This window comes from Urocitellus parryii, chromosome 5, assembly GCF_045843805.1.
Source record: "Urocitellus parryii isolate mUroPar1 chromosome 5, mUroPar1.hap1, whole genome shotgun sequence".
Classification (NCBI taxonomy): Eukaryota; Metazoa; Chordata; class Mammalia; order Rodentia; family Sciuridae; genus Urocitellus; species Urocitellus parryii.
In genome coordinates this window covers 186135170-186150218 of record NC_135535.1, presented here as the reverse complement: position 1 = coordinate 186150218, position 15049 = coordinate 186135170, and the positions used below count along the sequence as shown (strand labels likewise).

The 15049-nt window shown below is 44.1% G+C and overlaps 1 protein-coding gene across 5 annotated transcripts in view; it reads right to left on the bottom strand.

The window, feature by feature from the left end:
• Positions 1 to 9928: 9928 nt before the first annotated feature.
• The window catches only part of Gbf1 (golgi brefeldin A resistant guanine nucleotide exchange factor 1), a 124541-nt gene continuing 119420 nt past the window's right edge, over positions 9929 to 15049 (bottom strand). For 3 of the 5 annotated variants that reach the window (XM_077798960.1, XM_077798962.1, XM_077798963.1), the window contains 10 exons: positions 14536 to 14696; positions 14151 to 14397; positions 13836 to 14041; positions 12755 to 12905; positions 12541 to 12671; positions 12244 to 12345; positions 11863 to 11976; positions 11551 to 11731; positions 11281 to 11409; positions 9929 to 10782 (listed from right to left, as the gene is read on the bottom strand). In XM_077798960.1, the coding sequence (XP_077655086.1) occupies positions 10502 to 10782; positions 11281 to 11409; positions 11551 to 11731; positions 11863 to 11976; positions 12244 to 12345; positions 12541 to 12671; positions 12755 to 12905; positions 13836 to 14041; positions 14151 to 14397; positions 14536 to 14696 (1703 nt within the window). In that variant the 3' untranslated portion in view covers positions 9929 to 10501. The remainder of the gene's footprint in view (positions 10783 to 11280; positions 11410 to 11550; positions 11732 to 11862; positions 11977 to 12243; positions 12346 to 12540; positions 12672 to 12754; positions 12906 to 13835; positions 14042 to 14150; positions 14398 to 14535; positions 14697 to 15049) is intronic. The other 2 variants (XM_077798961.1, XM_077798964.1) reach the window with 1 other exon arrangement.

Below are 15049 nucleotides of genomic sequence, written 5' to 3'. Positions count from 1 at the left end.
ACCAGAAGTGTTTCAGAGCATCCCCTAATCTCAAAATCTGAACTGCTCCAAAATCTTAAATTATTGTCAATTTCAGATCAGTGATGATTGTATTACCTTTACTTTACTGATGAAGTTAAGGCTCATAGAGGTGAAGTAACATGGCCAAACACATAGCTAGAAAGGGTCAGAACCAAGATGGAAACCAGTCTCTTGCTTCCAGGGATGAAGTTTTCCCCCTAAATTTTGTATAAAACAAAGTAGGTCTTTCCACTTTATAGTGGATCTCTAAAGAGAATACCGTATGGTGCTGAAATTTAGGATTTGTCTACAACATTTACATGGTAAAACAGATATTTTTTTGGGGAATGGGTACCGGGGATTGAACTCAGGGGCACTCAACCACTGAGCCACATCCCCAGCCTTTTTTTGTATTTTATTTAGAGACAGGGTCTCACTGAGTTGCATAGTTTCTCGTTTTTGCTAAGGCTGGCTTTGAACTCGAGATACTCCTGGCTCAGCCTCCCTAGCTGCTGGGATTACAGGCATGTGCCACCACGCTCAGCAAAATAGATTCTTAAATGGAATAGTGTTAGTTTGTTATATTCCAACTTTTAACTGTAGATAGTTGTCAGTTGGTATAGCCTCATCTATCTGAACTTAAGAAACTTATTTGTTCCACTAATTTTCAACCTAAGGATCATTTGTTTCTGCACTCAATCCTAGCATGATGCCTGGCCCAGAGTAGATGCACCACAAATTTGCTCCATTCATTCACCAATAGACTCCAACTAAACTGAATTTATAAGGTGATAGCCTTTTTCTCTGGCTGGTCAACCTCATATATCTCACTGTTAGACCAGGACGCAAGAAAAGACCACTGACTCCAATTAAATTCAAATTAAAGCAAGCTTATTATTTCGACCGGCCGGGCTGCCTTTCCCTCCCAAAACGGCGGGAACAAGACAGCCCCGAGGCTTCTTTGTGGCCCAGTTTTATAGCCCAAAAAGTTACACAAGGGGGGGGGGTACAGATAACAACACTCTGAGGAGCATAACACAAGTTTACATTTTTGTTGGCCCCGGCATCAGAATTTATGGAGATCTTAGAGACTCAGAGAGGGTCATTGTCCGGCCAGGGAAGGCCAGAATTTATGAGGCGTCACTAAGGTTTAGGAAAGGGTTGTTATCTGGTCAGGGAAAACCGGACCTGGGTGAGTCCAGGGCACGGGCAGGCATTCCAATCAGCTTTACAACATCAACTAATGGCCAGGCCATACAGACATCCTGATATTTTTACAGAAAACAGAAATGAATCCTTCATAACTTGTGACAAGCTGGCTTCTAATCTAATGAGATAACTAGGCTAGGTATATCATTCCCCCCTTTTCTTATGTGTCCCTTTCAAATCTTTGATAGGGTAGGGGAAGAGCACTGTGGGAATTTTAATCCCTCAGGTAACAGTCTCTAAATTTTTAGAACTCACCCAAAACCGGTCTCCCTGATTTTACCTGACTTGATTAATTACTTATATTGATAGTCTTTTTATTTTTGGCTCCATTGTTGTAAGAAGAGAGGCGTCACTCATTTTGGCTTCTTCTGAGCTGAGAGAGGGTGACGTGAGGGGGCACGGCGTGAGGGACATGAGTTGCCTTTTAGAAGTCAGTTGAGGGACATGAGTTGCCTTTTAGAAGTCAGTTCGGTTTGAAGTCTAGTTGGGGAAGAACAGGTTGTAAAGTCATCTGGGGATGGTGCTTCTATGAGAGAAACAAAAACCATGAGTACTGAGTAAATGTTGCAGCAGCTGGAACATGTCACTGTATAGAAGTTCCCTCACCAGGCTTTAACATTCCCAGTTATCAGGACTATAAGCATAACATTTAACTTTTAGTGTTACAGTTGTCCCTCCCCATAAGATACAGTTTAATAATTTAATGTCATCTGATCTTGCAAAATTCTTCTACTAGTATGAGCTCTGTGTCTAATAGAGAAACCTTTAATTCTGTTACTCAGGGCTGGATAATCATACTAGCAAACACGAAGCCTACCTGTGTAGGTTAGGAATATCTGTAGGCCTTAAACAAAAAAAACTTCTGTCTCTGGCAGCTCCTCTTGATAGTCTCTTTTTATAGTTATCAGGCATTTCTGTCTGAGAATCCTTCTTTGTAGCCTCCAGTCTTACTTATTTTGGGAGGCTAACATAAAGTGTATACCTTAAAATATTATTATTATTATTATTATTATTATTATTATTTAAAATGCCTAGAAATGGCTGTATTTTGGTTTTAATGTCTTTGCTAAGTGTTTAAGATGAAGCAGTCAAACTGACTTTTGTTTCTATCTAAAGTTAAGAGTCAGCTTAGCTTTTATGGGAGTCATTCCTGGGGAAACTTCTCAGTTCTGCTAGTGCCATTTGCGCTAGGATGGGTCTAGGTCTTGCTTGACCATGTGGCTTCCCTCGGAAGCACCAGGGATGTCTCCCTTCTCTGATGACTCTCCTCTTCATAGCAAATGCACTGATTGGCTTCTGTTCTCCAGTGGTCTCATTAGTCTCCCTGATCGGGAGGTTATGTGGCCCAGAGTTGCAAAGCTCTTTAGAGAAGTCCCCTGTTCCCTGGATTCAGACTGACTCAGAGGGCAAGAGCCAAATATTGGTTTTTCTGGCTTTTTAAATTTAACTTTAATTTAAAAACTTAATCTTAAACATCCAGCAAATAAATTTTAACAGCCTTATATTAAGGGTACTGGGCTTTAATGTCTATAACTTTATAATTATTCATCTTTTTATTAATTGGGATCTGTATTATCCTATCTATCTTGTAGGTGATGGCTTATTATCTCGAACTAACCCATGTTGTGTTCTTAAAGCAACACTTCTGTAAAACACTAACAGGGAATCTTTAGATCACTTATAAGGAAATTACAAAATAAAATTAACAAGAGTAAAAACACTTAGTTCGTGTAACAGCTTCCCTGAATTTTTGGCTGAGTTATACATTATATCCCCTGTTTGAGATCCTAGTAATCTTGACAGAAAAAACAACAAAAAAAACACAAACTTTTGAACATAACTTTAAATGAACTAAAATCTGGCCTACTGTTTTTATAGTCATTCTCACATGTAGTAAGATGGGACACAGAGCCTCATCTCAGGTAAGGCAGGGCTCTTTATAAATCTTAAGTGTTTTAGTTCTAAAACTGATCTTTGTATTTTTAATTATCATTTTACAAAGTTTACATAAATTGTTTGAGGTCACATGAACATTAGCTAACACCATATGATATCACATTTAAAACATGAATTAAAGAAAGGCTGAAAGTTTTTAACCTTTACATAGATTAGGCTCTCATTAACTTAAGAATACATTCAAATTGTTCCCCAATGTAAATAGTAACAAAACTTTACATATCTTATTGATAACAGGTAAATAAATCCCCAATATATTTTTTACCATACAACTTCTGAACACCAGCTTGATATAATGCTCTTTCAAAGTTTCTACCTTACAGACTTGTATACCTGGAAAATATGAGCACATTAATAGCATCACAATTACATTGATGTTTCTACATTAACCAAGTTTAACTTTTAAAGAAATGGCAGTACAGTGCTCTAAAATAACAGTTCTTATTTAACCAGTTGTTTAATTTTTATGGTTGCTTGCTCTAGGAAAAAAAATAAAACTTAATAAACACAATGTTATTGGTAAACTTATGTTTTAACAAATTTTTGTCTCTTTAACACATGACTGATTTTTACAATCTTATACAGACCTTAGTACAATCTTATACAGACCTTAGTAAATCAATCAGATATCCAACAAAAGTACTCATGAATGAGTAATCCCATATCAAATTTACTTTACTTATTTATCAAAATATTAGACAAATGTATTGAACAGTGTAAACCATTTTTTGTTGAAGGAAAAGTCCTAGAACCAAGGCATATTAGACATTTTATAGACATTAATATTTTATGAGGTTTTTGAACACCTAGAAAAACTTGTATTAATTTGCTTAAATTTTAAAGACATTTATTTTTATCTGTTTATCCAATTTAAATTGAACCATTTAAATCACATGAATTAAAGATCTTTGGATCCATTTTTTTTAAATTTGTTTTTATGAGCGCTCCTTATATATGTTAATTTGTATATCATATATATGATATACGGACATATGTATATATAGACATACAACACATAACAAAAGTGTGCACACATAACAATAGTAAAGGCCTTAGTAGCTTTTCGCAGGTGAAATCTCCATTGCAATGTTTCAAAAACTCCACAGTTGGTCAAAGATAGGACTGATCAGAAGAACATTAACCTAGGTCTGTAGGGTCAAAATCATGAGCTCAAAAAAAAAATACAGAATCTAAGGAAAAAACAAGAGTCCTAGTAAAAATGACTGGCCAGTAATTAGTAAATACCATACAATTTACTTTTTTTTCTTAGGTCTCAGATCAGTCTCCTACTGAGCTTGCAGGTTTCTTTCATTTGCATTTCAACATAAGTCCTGGCTGAGGTCTGGAAGGAGCAGGGAAAAACTGCTATTCTGAGTGGACACCTCAGGCCTAAGGCATTTTAACTATAAGTCATAATTTTCAGGTTCGAATGTTGAAAATTATGATACAAGTTTAAGATACAATTCACAAAATTTTATATCTTTACATCTTGTTTTGTCAACAGATACCATGCTATGATTTACTATTCCATCCTAAGTATTTAAGTTCTCTGGCATGAATTATCTGAAATCATAAACTAAACAATTACCTAAACCCAACTTTTAACTGCAGCATTGTGCAATGCATCAAAAACCCATTCAGATACCACATTGTTACAATAAAACATCATCTTTTAGACACACATTCAGCCAAGATCATTCCCAAGAAACAATTTATAATATCAACACACTATTGCACATGTCTTAAAGGGTCAGAAACAAAGACACAGGACAGACAGAGAGGAGCTCCAGACTATGGCTGACAGACAGAAACCATTTAAAACAGAGCAGATAAGAGAAAAATCTCTTACACCAGTGGCACCATAGATGTCCCCACAAGGGGACCAGATGTTTTCACAGAGGGGCAACCTGAAATATAAAATCAAGGGTCTCCATGGGGACTTTACTGCATTAAGTGTCTCCTTTTTCTTTTTCTCTTTTCAAGAAGATAGAGGTGGCATAATCCTTACAGTACAGGGAAGGAAGGAGGGAATCCCCGAAGCAACAGAGCTTCGGCAGCTGCTGGGAGTCCCTCAGTCCCTCCTTTTACTTACAGGATTCCACCTCAAGCACACTCCATCTCTTAACATTTCAGTCGTCAGTTCTCAAAAAGTTCCGGGGGGGGGGGGCGGTGATATCAAAATTTGTAACTGAAAGTTCGATTCCTGACCTTAGAGCCAATTAATGCCAATTTAATAATGAGGACAGGGTTTTGAGAAAAAGAAAAAGGGAGGTTTATTGCTTTGCTAACAAAGGAGAAACACAGGGGACTCTCTTGATCTGGAGGGGCAAGGGGTTTTAAAGGAGGTTCTCTTGTTAACCTGGGAGATACTCAGTTCTTAGGTCCCCAGCAGGCATTGCCCTCTGCAGTGGGTGTGCTCCAGGCAGCCAGCTAGGGGCTTCTCTCCTCCTGCTTAACAAAGGGGGGTAAAGTTCATCGCAGTTCCTTAAAACACAGTCCAAAGGGGTGTCAGGCTGACTTGCTTTATTACCCATTTTCATGTCCAATATCCTTAAGTTTTTACCACAGAAATCACACAACAAAACGCACAAAAACAAACAAACAAAAAACATATAGAACACAGAACAAAACACAAGAAAACAGAAACCCGGCGCCGAAACAGAAAAACAGAAGAGCAATGCAACGTCTTGCCAAAGCTCCGGGGTAGGAGCGCGTGCGTGCCCGTCGGCACCTCTCTACCCTTCCAGAGGAATTCCCTACAGAACAGAACAGAAGACAGAACGATTTCTCGTTACTGTCCGGACAGGAGTATATGTGAGCCTCGCCAGGCCACCTCTCTGTCATCAGAAGAGATCTCCCTTAACCGGATACCAGATGTTATAAAGGCGCCACTTACCTATGGAGGCCTCCTCCACCAGGTGCTTGCTGATAGTTTTAGTGCGGCAGTTCACTGCAGTGCTCCAGGGACGAAGGCTCACTCCGAGGCCTTGGAACGTCTCAAGTTGCGCACCCCCTAGAGTGGCTCTCCAGCCCGGAGCCCTGGAGCGAAGGCCGGCTTCAGAATTTCCAGCAGTCTGCTCTTGTGGTCTGGCCGGGCAGGGTCATCTCGCTGGGGCCTCCAAAATGTTAGACCAGGACGCAAGAAAAGACCACTGACTCCAATTAAATTCAAATTAAAGCAAGCTTATTATTTCGACCGGCCGGGCTGCCTTTCCCTCCCAAAACGGCGGGAACAAGACAGCCCCGAGGCTTCTTTGTGGCCCAGTTTTATAGCCCAAAAAGTTACACAAGGGGGGGGGTACAGATAACAACACTCTGAGGAGCATAACACAAGTTTACATTTTTGTTGGCCCCGGCATCAGAATTTATGGAGATCTTAGAGACTCAGAGAGGGTCATTGTCCGGCCAGGGAAGGCCAGAATTTATGAGGCGTCACTAAGGTTTAGGAAAGGGTTGTTATCTGGTCAGGGAAAACCGGACCTGGGTGAGTCCAGGGCACGGGCAGGCATTCCAATCAGCTTTACAACATCAACTAATGGCCAGGCCATACAGACATCCTGATATTTTTACAGAAAACAGAAATGAATCCTTCATAACTTGTGACAAGCTGGCTTCTAATCTAATGAGATAACTAGGCTAGGTATATCACTCACAAGAAGCTACAGAAAATCTGTCAGTTCTGAAGGGTATCTGCACCAAACCATCACACTTCTGCTACTTAGGAAAGAACATGAAAAAATGTGAGCCAAACCTGAGTTTTGATTCCCAACTCCTTACAGATGGGCTTGGCCTCATCTTTTAAGAGATGAAATTACTTTTTTTTAAATATATATATTTTTAGTTGTTGATGGACATTTATTTTCTTTCTTTATTTATACATGGTGCTGAGAATCGAACCCAGTGCCTCACACATGCTAGGAAAGCACTCTACCACTGAGCCACAACCCCAGCCCCGGAATTACTTTTTTTAAAAAATATTTTTTTATTGTCAATGGACCTTTATTTATTTATATGCGGTGCTGAGAATCAAACCCAGTGCCTCACACATGCTAGGCAAGCGCCCTACTACTGAATGACAACCCCAGCCCCAGGAGAAATTACTTCTAACAGCCTGTTTGCTGTTTTCTAGCAATGTCAGTTCTCTGTATGAGGGTCTTAGGTCATGGAGCAATTTTTTTTTTTTTTTTTTGGTGTGGTACTGGGGTTTGAACACAGGGCCTCATGCATCCTAGAAAAGCACTCTCTCACTGAGCTACAACTCCAGCCCTTTTAAAAATTTTTGAGGGGCTGGGGATTTGACTCAAGCGGTAGTGTGCTCGCCTGGCATGCGAGCGGCCCGGGTTCAATCTTCAGCACCGCATACAAACAAAGATGTTATGTCCATCGAAAACTAAAAAATAAAACATTAAAAAACTCTCTCTCTCTCTCACACATACACACTCTCTCTTAAAAAAAAATAAAAATTTTTGAGATAGGATCTAGCCAAGTGCCCAGGTTGGTCTCAAACTTGTGATCTTTTTGCCTCAGCCTCCCAAGTTGCTGGGATTACTGGCATGTGCCACTGTGCCCAGCTCCTCTGGATATCATTAAGACCAGTATTCCCTCCAAACTATGCTATTACTTTCCCCCAAAGTTTTGTCACTTCCATATCCCCAGGGTATTCTTCCTTATTGGTCAGAATGAAGGCCTGAGTGTAAGCTTCCTTTGTAGCTGCCTCTGCCTTCTAAGAGAGAAGATTGTCAATAATGAGTTATACATGTATTCGTTGCTCTTTTAATAACCAAACAAGACTTCTGCCCAATGTTTTTGCTTCCCAGCAGGGAATCAGTTTGTAGTTACACCATCTTCCTAATTTGTAGGACTAATGGAGGAACACAGAGTTGTTTTTTTTTTTTTTTTTTTTGCTGGGGATTGAACCCAGGGCCTTGTACATGTGAGGAAGTACTCTACCAACTGAGCTATATCCCCAGCCCAATTTCTTTGTTTATAGTATGACCATGGAAGTTTTAAAGGCAGAGCCTGTGGGGTTAAGATGGGGAAACAGAGATATTGTAGCTGAGCAAGGGTCCTAGTGTCCTACTAGCCATAGATTCAGCTTTTCTGTACTTACCTATAGAGCCTTCTCTCTCTCCTAATTTTCCCAGGGGCAGGGTTGAGTAAGGCTTCTGGTTAGCATAAAAACCAGGTATAGTCTGGACCTGGATAAGAAGGAAGTACATCCAGGTCTCACATCTTAGTATTTTTCTACATCAGGTGGTTCCCATTTCTTTTCTTTCTTTCTTTTTTATTTTTTTTTAAATATTTATTTATTTATTTGTTATTGGCGGACACAACATCTTTGTTTGTATGTGGTGCTGGAGGATCGAACCCGGGCCGCACGCATGCCAGGCGAGCGCGCTACCGCTTGAGCCACATCCCCAGCCCCTTTCTTTCTTTTTTAAAAATGTATTTTTAGATGTTGATGGACTTAATTTTATTATGTATATGCGGTGCTGAGAATTGAACCCAGTGTCTCATACATGCTGGGCAAGCACCTTAACACTGAGCTTCAACCCCAGCCCCAGGTGGTTCCCATTTCTAAGGGGCCCTTTTCTACATTTAAGTGAGGAACTTAAGAGGTCCAAACTCTTGTCAATGTGAAAGTGCTGAGCAAAGGGAAGCCCAAGTGAAGGGCCATATAGCCAGGTGGGCCCCAATGTCACGTGTGAGTGACCCCTTACTCTTTTGAGATAGGATCTAGACAAGTGCCCAGGCTGGTTCAAACTTGTGATCTTCTTGCTTCAGCCTCCCAAATTGCTGGGATTACTGGCATGTGCTGAGATTATGGTGCCCAGCTCTCTGGACATCATTAAGACCAGTATTCCCTCCAAGCTATGCTATTACTTTCCCATGGTGGGCACTGCAGGGTTGACACAGCAGTGCCTACTCAGAGCTGCCAGGCTGGAGACAGAGACTACAGGTGATACCTGAGTGTACTCTCAGGTTGGACTCTCAGGAATGGAGAGCAGAAGGGGAAGAAGGTCCTGTAGTCTGAAGTGGGTCCCAGCAAGGGCTATAAAAGTTCATTTCCCCATCCAAGTGGTAGTTGTCTCACTCTGTGACCCCCAGAAGGGGCAGGCATCATTCTGCAAAAAAACAAAATGATGTAGCTGCTTCACCCTAGTGCCTTGGCGAGCACAGCCACATTGCATGGCCCATGCACACTCCTGTCTGTCTTACTGCCATGCAAAGGGCAAGAAGTGCAGGGGCACTCCTGTCATGCTGCACTGACTGGGCTGGATGGAGGCTGTGGGGCAGGCAAAAATTGTCCCTTTTCAGTTTGGGGTCAGAATGAATGATACTGCCCAGAACATGACTGCAGCTGTAGGCAAGACACCCCTCTACCTCTTAAGTTCCTTCTGCTCCTTCCTGTTCTTGGGTAGGGCCCATCTAAGGAAGACTTCTGAAAAATTATAGCTCAGCTCTGATTAACCTTCCATGAACCCAGGTGGCTATCTCAGGTGTCTCTTCGAGTAGATGTGGAACTGCTCTGGCATCTCTCTGTTAAGAGCACAATAATATGGCAGTGGAGGGCAGCAACAGTGGTGAAGGAATCCTGACCCCAGTCTTGGCATCTGACTGATGTCTGAGGGACAGATTATTGGTAGGCTCAGCCTCACTTTACCTCTGTCCACCAAGGCCCAAGCCCTGTACATCACAATAACAAGGTGTCCTGACTCACAAGTTCAAGAAGGAAACCAGAGGGAAAGGCAGTGGTGTTGGTACTAAGACATTTATTACATCATAAAAAGTCCATTGTTGTCATTGTTTTTCCATATGTACATGCTCCTGTGGGCAGTCCTCTCATCCAACCCCACCTGCCCACCCACCATGGTACCAATCGACTCTCCAAACTGATCCACCAATTAATAAAAGAGGAAGAATTGGAAGAGGTGGTCCAGGGCTGATGGGAATGGGCTGGGAGAGGGAAACAAAGTGCAGAGTGGTTGGGCTTGGCTCTCAATGGCTGACCTGGGCAGGAGGGGCACATGGTGGGCACTGCAGGGTTGACACAGCAGTACCTACTCAGAGCTGCCAGGCTGGAGACAGAGACTACAGGTGGTACCTGAGTGTACTCTCAGGTTGGACCCTCAGGAATGGAGAGCAGAAGGGGAAGAAGGTCCTGTAGTCTGAAGTGGGTCCCAGCAAGGGCTATAAAAGTTCATTTCCCCATCCAAGTGGCAGCGATGGCAGCTTGGATTGGGCCTGAAAAGTTTATGGCCCCGAGACAGGTGGAAGCAGGGTGGGAATAGTCTGGTGGGATATATAGTCCTGATCTCTGAGGGACCTGCTTTATTTAGTTGACCTCGGAGGTGGGTATGGGGTCTGTAGGGCGGGGTGTAGCCAGGAGAGGAACTGGAGAGGTGGCCTCTATGAGTGCAGGGTTAAGGATAATAGGCAGAGTCATGGGTGGCACGCCCACCTGCAGTGGGGAAGCCAAGGGCTGCAAGATCAGTGGGGGCTGAGCCAGAGGGGGAGGCCCATCTGGGGTAGGGCTAAGCCTGCTGGGACTAGAGGACACCGGTGATCCAGGGGAGCTGCTGTTGTTGGCTCTGGGGCCCTCTGGCTTCTCCAAGTCTATAAAGAAAGCAAGATGGCTGCAATCAGACTCTTATTGGCAAGGGGCAATTCTCATACTCCTCAGCTGGCTTACCAAACCAGCTGGTTTCCTTCAAATTTCCTTGCAGTCTAAAAAGTTAGAAGTCTCCCCTCAAAACTCATTTCAATGTTTGGCTACCTTACTTCTACCCTTCATCTCCTTTGCTGAAGTTCTCATAAGGTTTATCTTGGTCTGATCTTTACTAGAATCCCTGAAAGGCAGCCTTTGCATATTTATTCCAACCCACTGACCTAGCCCTCTTCTCCAAACCTAACTATCTGAAACAGGCAGACTATCTCAGCACAGATTATTTGGTCCTGCCATTTCTCAGAGCAAGAGCAGGTAAACCGGATTCTTGGGTTGTCTCCTTCCTCTGGCTCCCACTCAGTGCTTAGCAGCAACCCCAAGCTATCTTGGGCCTCCTCTTTGGCCTCTTGCTTCCTGTCAAACCGATACACTAGCCCAGAGGGACTCACCACAGGCCCCAAGCTCTGAGGGTATTTCTGGGGGCGGTGGGTGTCCAGGTGTTCTGGGGTCACCAGCAGCAGGAGTCAGGTGGGCTGAGGCCAGAGATTTTGGGCCATGAGGCTCTGTGGGCATGGGATCTAGGGTAGGCAGAGAATACAGACGGCCACTCTTAGTGTTTTCCTTCTAGCAGAGGCCTGGCTACCTATCAGTCTTCTCAGGACACAGAGAATGAATTTAGCTTTGGGGACTCTTTAGTAAGACTGGGCTGGGGCCCCTACCTTGAATGACAGTCTGCTTGAAGAGCTCATCACGTAGGTGTGGCAAAAAGCAGTCAATGCGCTCCCAGGTGATCTCCCAGAGGGCAGAGGGACTACCTCCTCGTGTATCTGCACTGTGGAAAATCTCTGCTGTGTCCATCACCAGGAGCATGTTCTTTAGAGATTCAGGGATGGCCTCTGACTGCAGGCAGCAGCAGGATCATGAGAACAGGAAAGAGGCATGGGAAGGCAGCTTCCAAGGAGGAGACAGCAAGACTTCCCAGGAGGTAGGAGAGGAAGTGGGCAATGGAATTGAGCTGAGGTAGAACTTACCAGTAAATCACTGGAGCCTGCATGCATGTACTTGTCCATGAAGTCTAGTATGGTGAGCCAGAGGGCCGCAAAGGTGGAGAGTGACAGCAGTGGAGATAGATGCTGCAGGAAGACCTATGGTCCACCAGCCCCTTTTAGCCAAGGGTAGTGTAGGAACCCTCTGCACCCCTCTCCAAGGCTGGGAGGCAGACCTGCCCCATCTTGTATGGGAATCTTAGATTAGACATTGCTGTGAAATTCAGAATTCTCCTGAGTCCCTGGGTTCTTCTGAATCTCCATTCTGGGGCTCCTGAGCACCAAGTCCTACCAAAAGCTCTGGCTTCCCCCCTTGGAAAAATGTAAGTGTGGGGAGAGTAGGAGGTATTGGGTGGTGAGCCATACCTTTGAAAGCAGTGTGGAAGCCCTCATCCGGGTCTCCTCCATCCCACCCACATCTGCTGGACTGATGTTCTCCAAGAGCTTGGTCAGTAGTGGAAACAGTACCTGGAGAGTAAATATCTGATGTCACCATAGCCAGATCAGTTGGAAGCTCTGCTCAAAGGAAACCAGTGCTGTGTGACGGGCACAGAACAGCAAAGAAGGTATGAAAGAGGCTGAGTATAGATCACGGGGCTCTTCAGGTTATCTAGTTCTTCTTGCCTTACAATTTGAATTTTAAGACCAGTATGAAGTTCTTACCTTATTAAAACAGGATTCCCATTCCAGGGCATCTAGCTTTTGCAGGTCATGTACCAGTAGTGCTCGCTGTAGATAGGTTAGTGCCTGCATCCGCACCTGGCGCCGGGCATCACAGCACAGGCAGGCAATGCCTGAGAGCAAGAACAGGGTCAGTATTGTGCTCCCCAAGCTCCAGCACCATCTCTGCCCTACCCTGCCTGCTCCCCCAGATTACCCTGAAGTAAGGGGCACCAGCAGTGGGCCCAGAGGGTCCTTGAATCAGCTTCGATCTTCCGGCCACCTGTCTCCAGGTGGCGCTGCTCTTCTGCCCATGAGCTGTAGATAGAGGCTGCCCGTGTGTGCAGAGTGTGCATCAGGTCTAGCAACTGGGATCACAGGAGAGGGCAGGATATGAGTGGGGTTAGGTCTGGTGGGACCCCCTTTCCCAACCCCTGTCCCTGACTGAGTCCTCAAGGGGCCCCTAGCATTAGTTATGCCATACTCTAACCCTTTTTGCTACTCCCTTTGCCTCAACTTGATGGGCTGGTTGCTCCAGTCTTCATTGTTTCTTAGTCAGAAGTTGCTCAGGGTAGAACAGGCTTTAGGAGATGTGCAGACTAAGATTTAGCACACAGACTCACAGCAAGAAAGGTATTTTTGTTTCAATTCTATTTTACACTTTCCAATGACTCAGAAAGCCTTGTTTTTGTTAATCTCATTTTAAAAATAAAGCAAACCTCTGGCTCAAAGGCTTTCACTGGGCAAGAGTGAGTGGCCAAATTTAATACTTTTTATTTTCATCACTCTTTTCTGTTTTCTTTTTGGCAGTACTGGAGTATTTTCATCACTTTCTAAAGTTATTCTGGCTAAGGCAATTGTTTCTTCATTTATTCAGAGATATAAAGTCAACTCGTAAGATCAATTTTACATGCCTTGAATAGACACAGAATAACTCTGGAAGAACAGACAAGAAACTGGTACAATGGTTGCCTTCAGTGAGAGGAACTTGGTGGCTAGGGACAGGAATGGAATGGCAACTTACTTTTATCAGTTTACCCTTTTATACCTTTTGAACTTTGTACCATGTGCATATATTACCTATTCAAAAAACAAGTAAACCTTAATTTAAAATTAATTTTAAGCAAGCAAAGGCATACAGGGGGTGTTGGATGAGGGGAATATTGTGGAGGTGGTAATTGAGGGCCTGGGCAGGATACACAGACCCTTCCCCTCTCAGCTCTGGCTTTCCCCAGCCCCACCCTGTCTCCCAGTCTCAGGGGCAGGGGAGGAGAGGAAGTAAAGGGTGCCATACTTACGTCCTGACTGACCTGTAAAGACACAGTGTGGTAGCTGGCAGGCACGCCTTCATCCTCGTCATCATCACTGTGCCCACCCCGAGTAGTGTGTTGGCTGGAGGTTCTAGGTCGCCGAAGCATTGAACCCTCCTTAGATTTCTTCTTGAAGCGATTCCCCTTGCTGTCATATTTATGACTCTTGCTACGTTTCTCCTGGGACTTGCACCCTGAGCAGAGCCAGACCCAGGTCACATTTCCATAGTCAGAGATTCCCTGCCCTTTTCCCCTGTATATTTACATGGCCAATCCCTACTGCCCCTTCACCAGGTGACCTACCGCCATTCAGACTGGCCTCCACAAAGATACGGAGAGTCTTGACGCACAGCTCAAAGTTGTCAGGGGTGATGTGGGCAGCGTCACGTACAATGAAGGACAGTGATTCCACACACTTAAGCAGAGACTTAGTGTCATGTGGCCCCAGGTCCAGACCTACTGTTAGACTATACTGATTGACCAGGGGTGAAGGGCCTGGCCGGCTGGGCCCTGGTCCTGGCTTGGAGTTATCAATGTCATCCTTTCCCACCTGTAAAGTACACAGGATACAAGATGGGGACCAGGCTTGAACCCTATTCACCTCTAGATGCCCTCTCAGAGGACCAGGAATCTTTCTCACAGAACCAGGAGGGAAGACTCATCCGCTGCACATACCCTCTTCACTTACCACCAACCAACCGCTGTTGACTACATCAGCATCTGTGGCTGATCGGTGTATTTTGCCAGGTCTGCCATGGTCTGTGTAGACCTCTGAGTCAGAAGTGTACCCTCGGTCCAGGCTCACATCATTTTGATGATAGGATGGGAGCTCACTGTCTGACTGGGCCCCTAAGCCAGGCAGAGAAAAGGGCAGAGTCAAGGTGGAGATGGGACACTGGGACAAAGGATAATTTAGGCTCTCAGAAGAAAGGTATTGAGGCCTGGCCTTCCCTCTCTCTGGCCTGGCTCATTTTCAGCCATGTCAACAGAGGGCTGAAGCCTGGACAACTTCTCTCTTGACCAAATAGGGGAAATGGGCTAATTTGGGCTTCTATGATATCTAGTAATAGCTGTCAGGGAAAGGGGATGGTAGTGAGAACAATTTCTGGGAAAATGGTCCTCAGGACAATAAGCAGCCTGCTGCTTAGCCTTTTGCCTTACCTCCTTGCCTCCAAATGATTCAATTTGTTGGTACTGGTAAG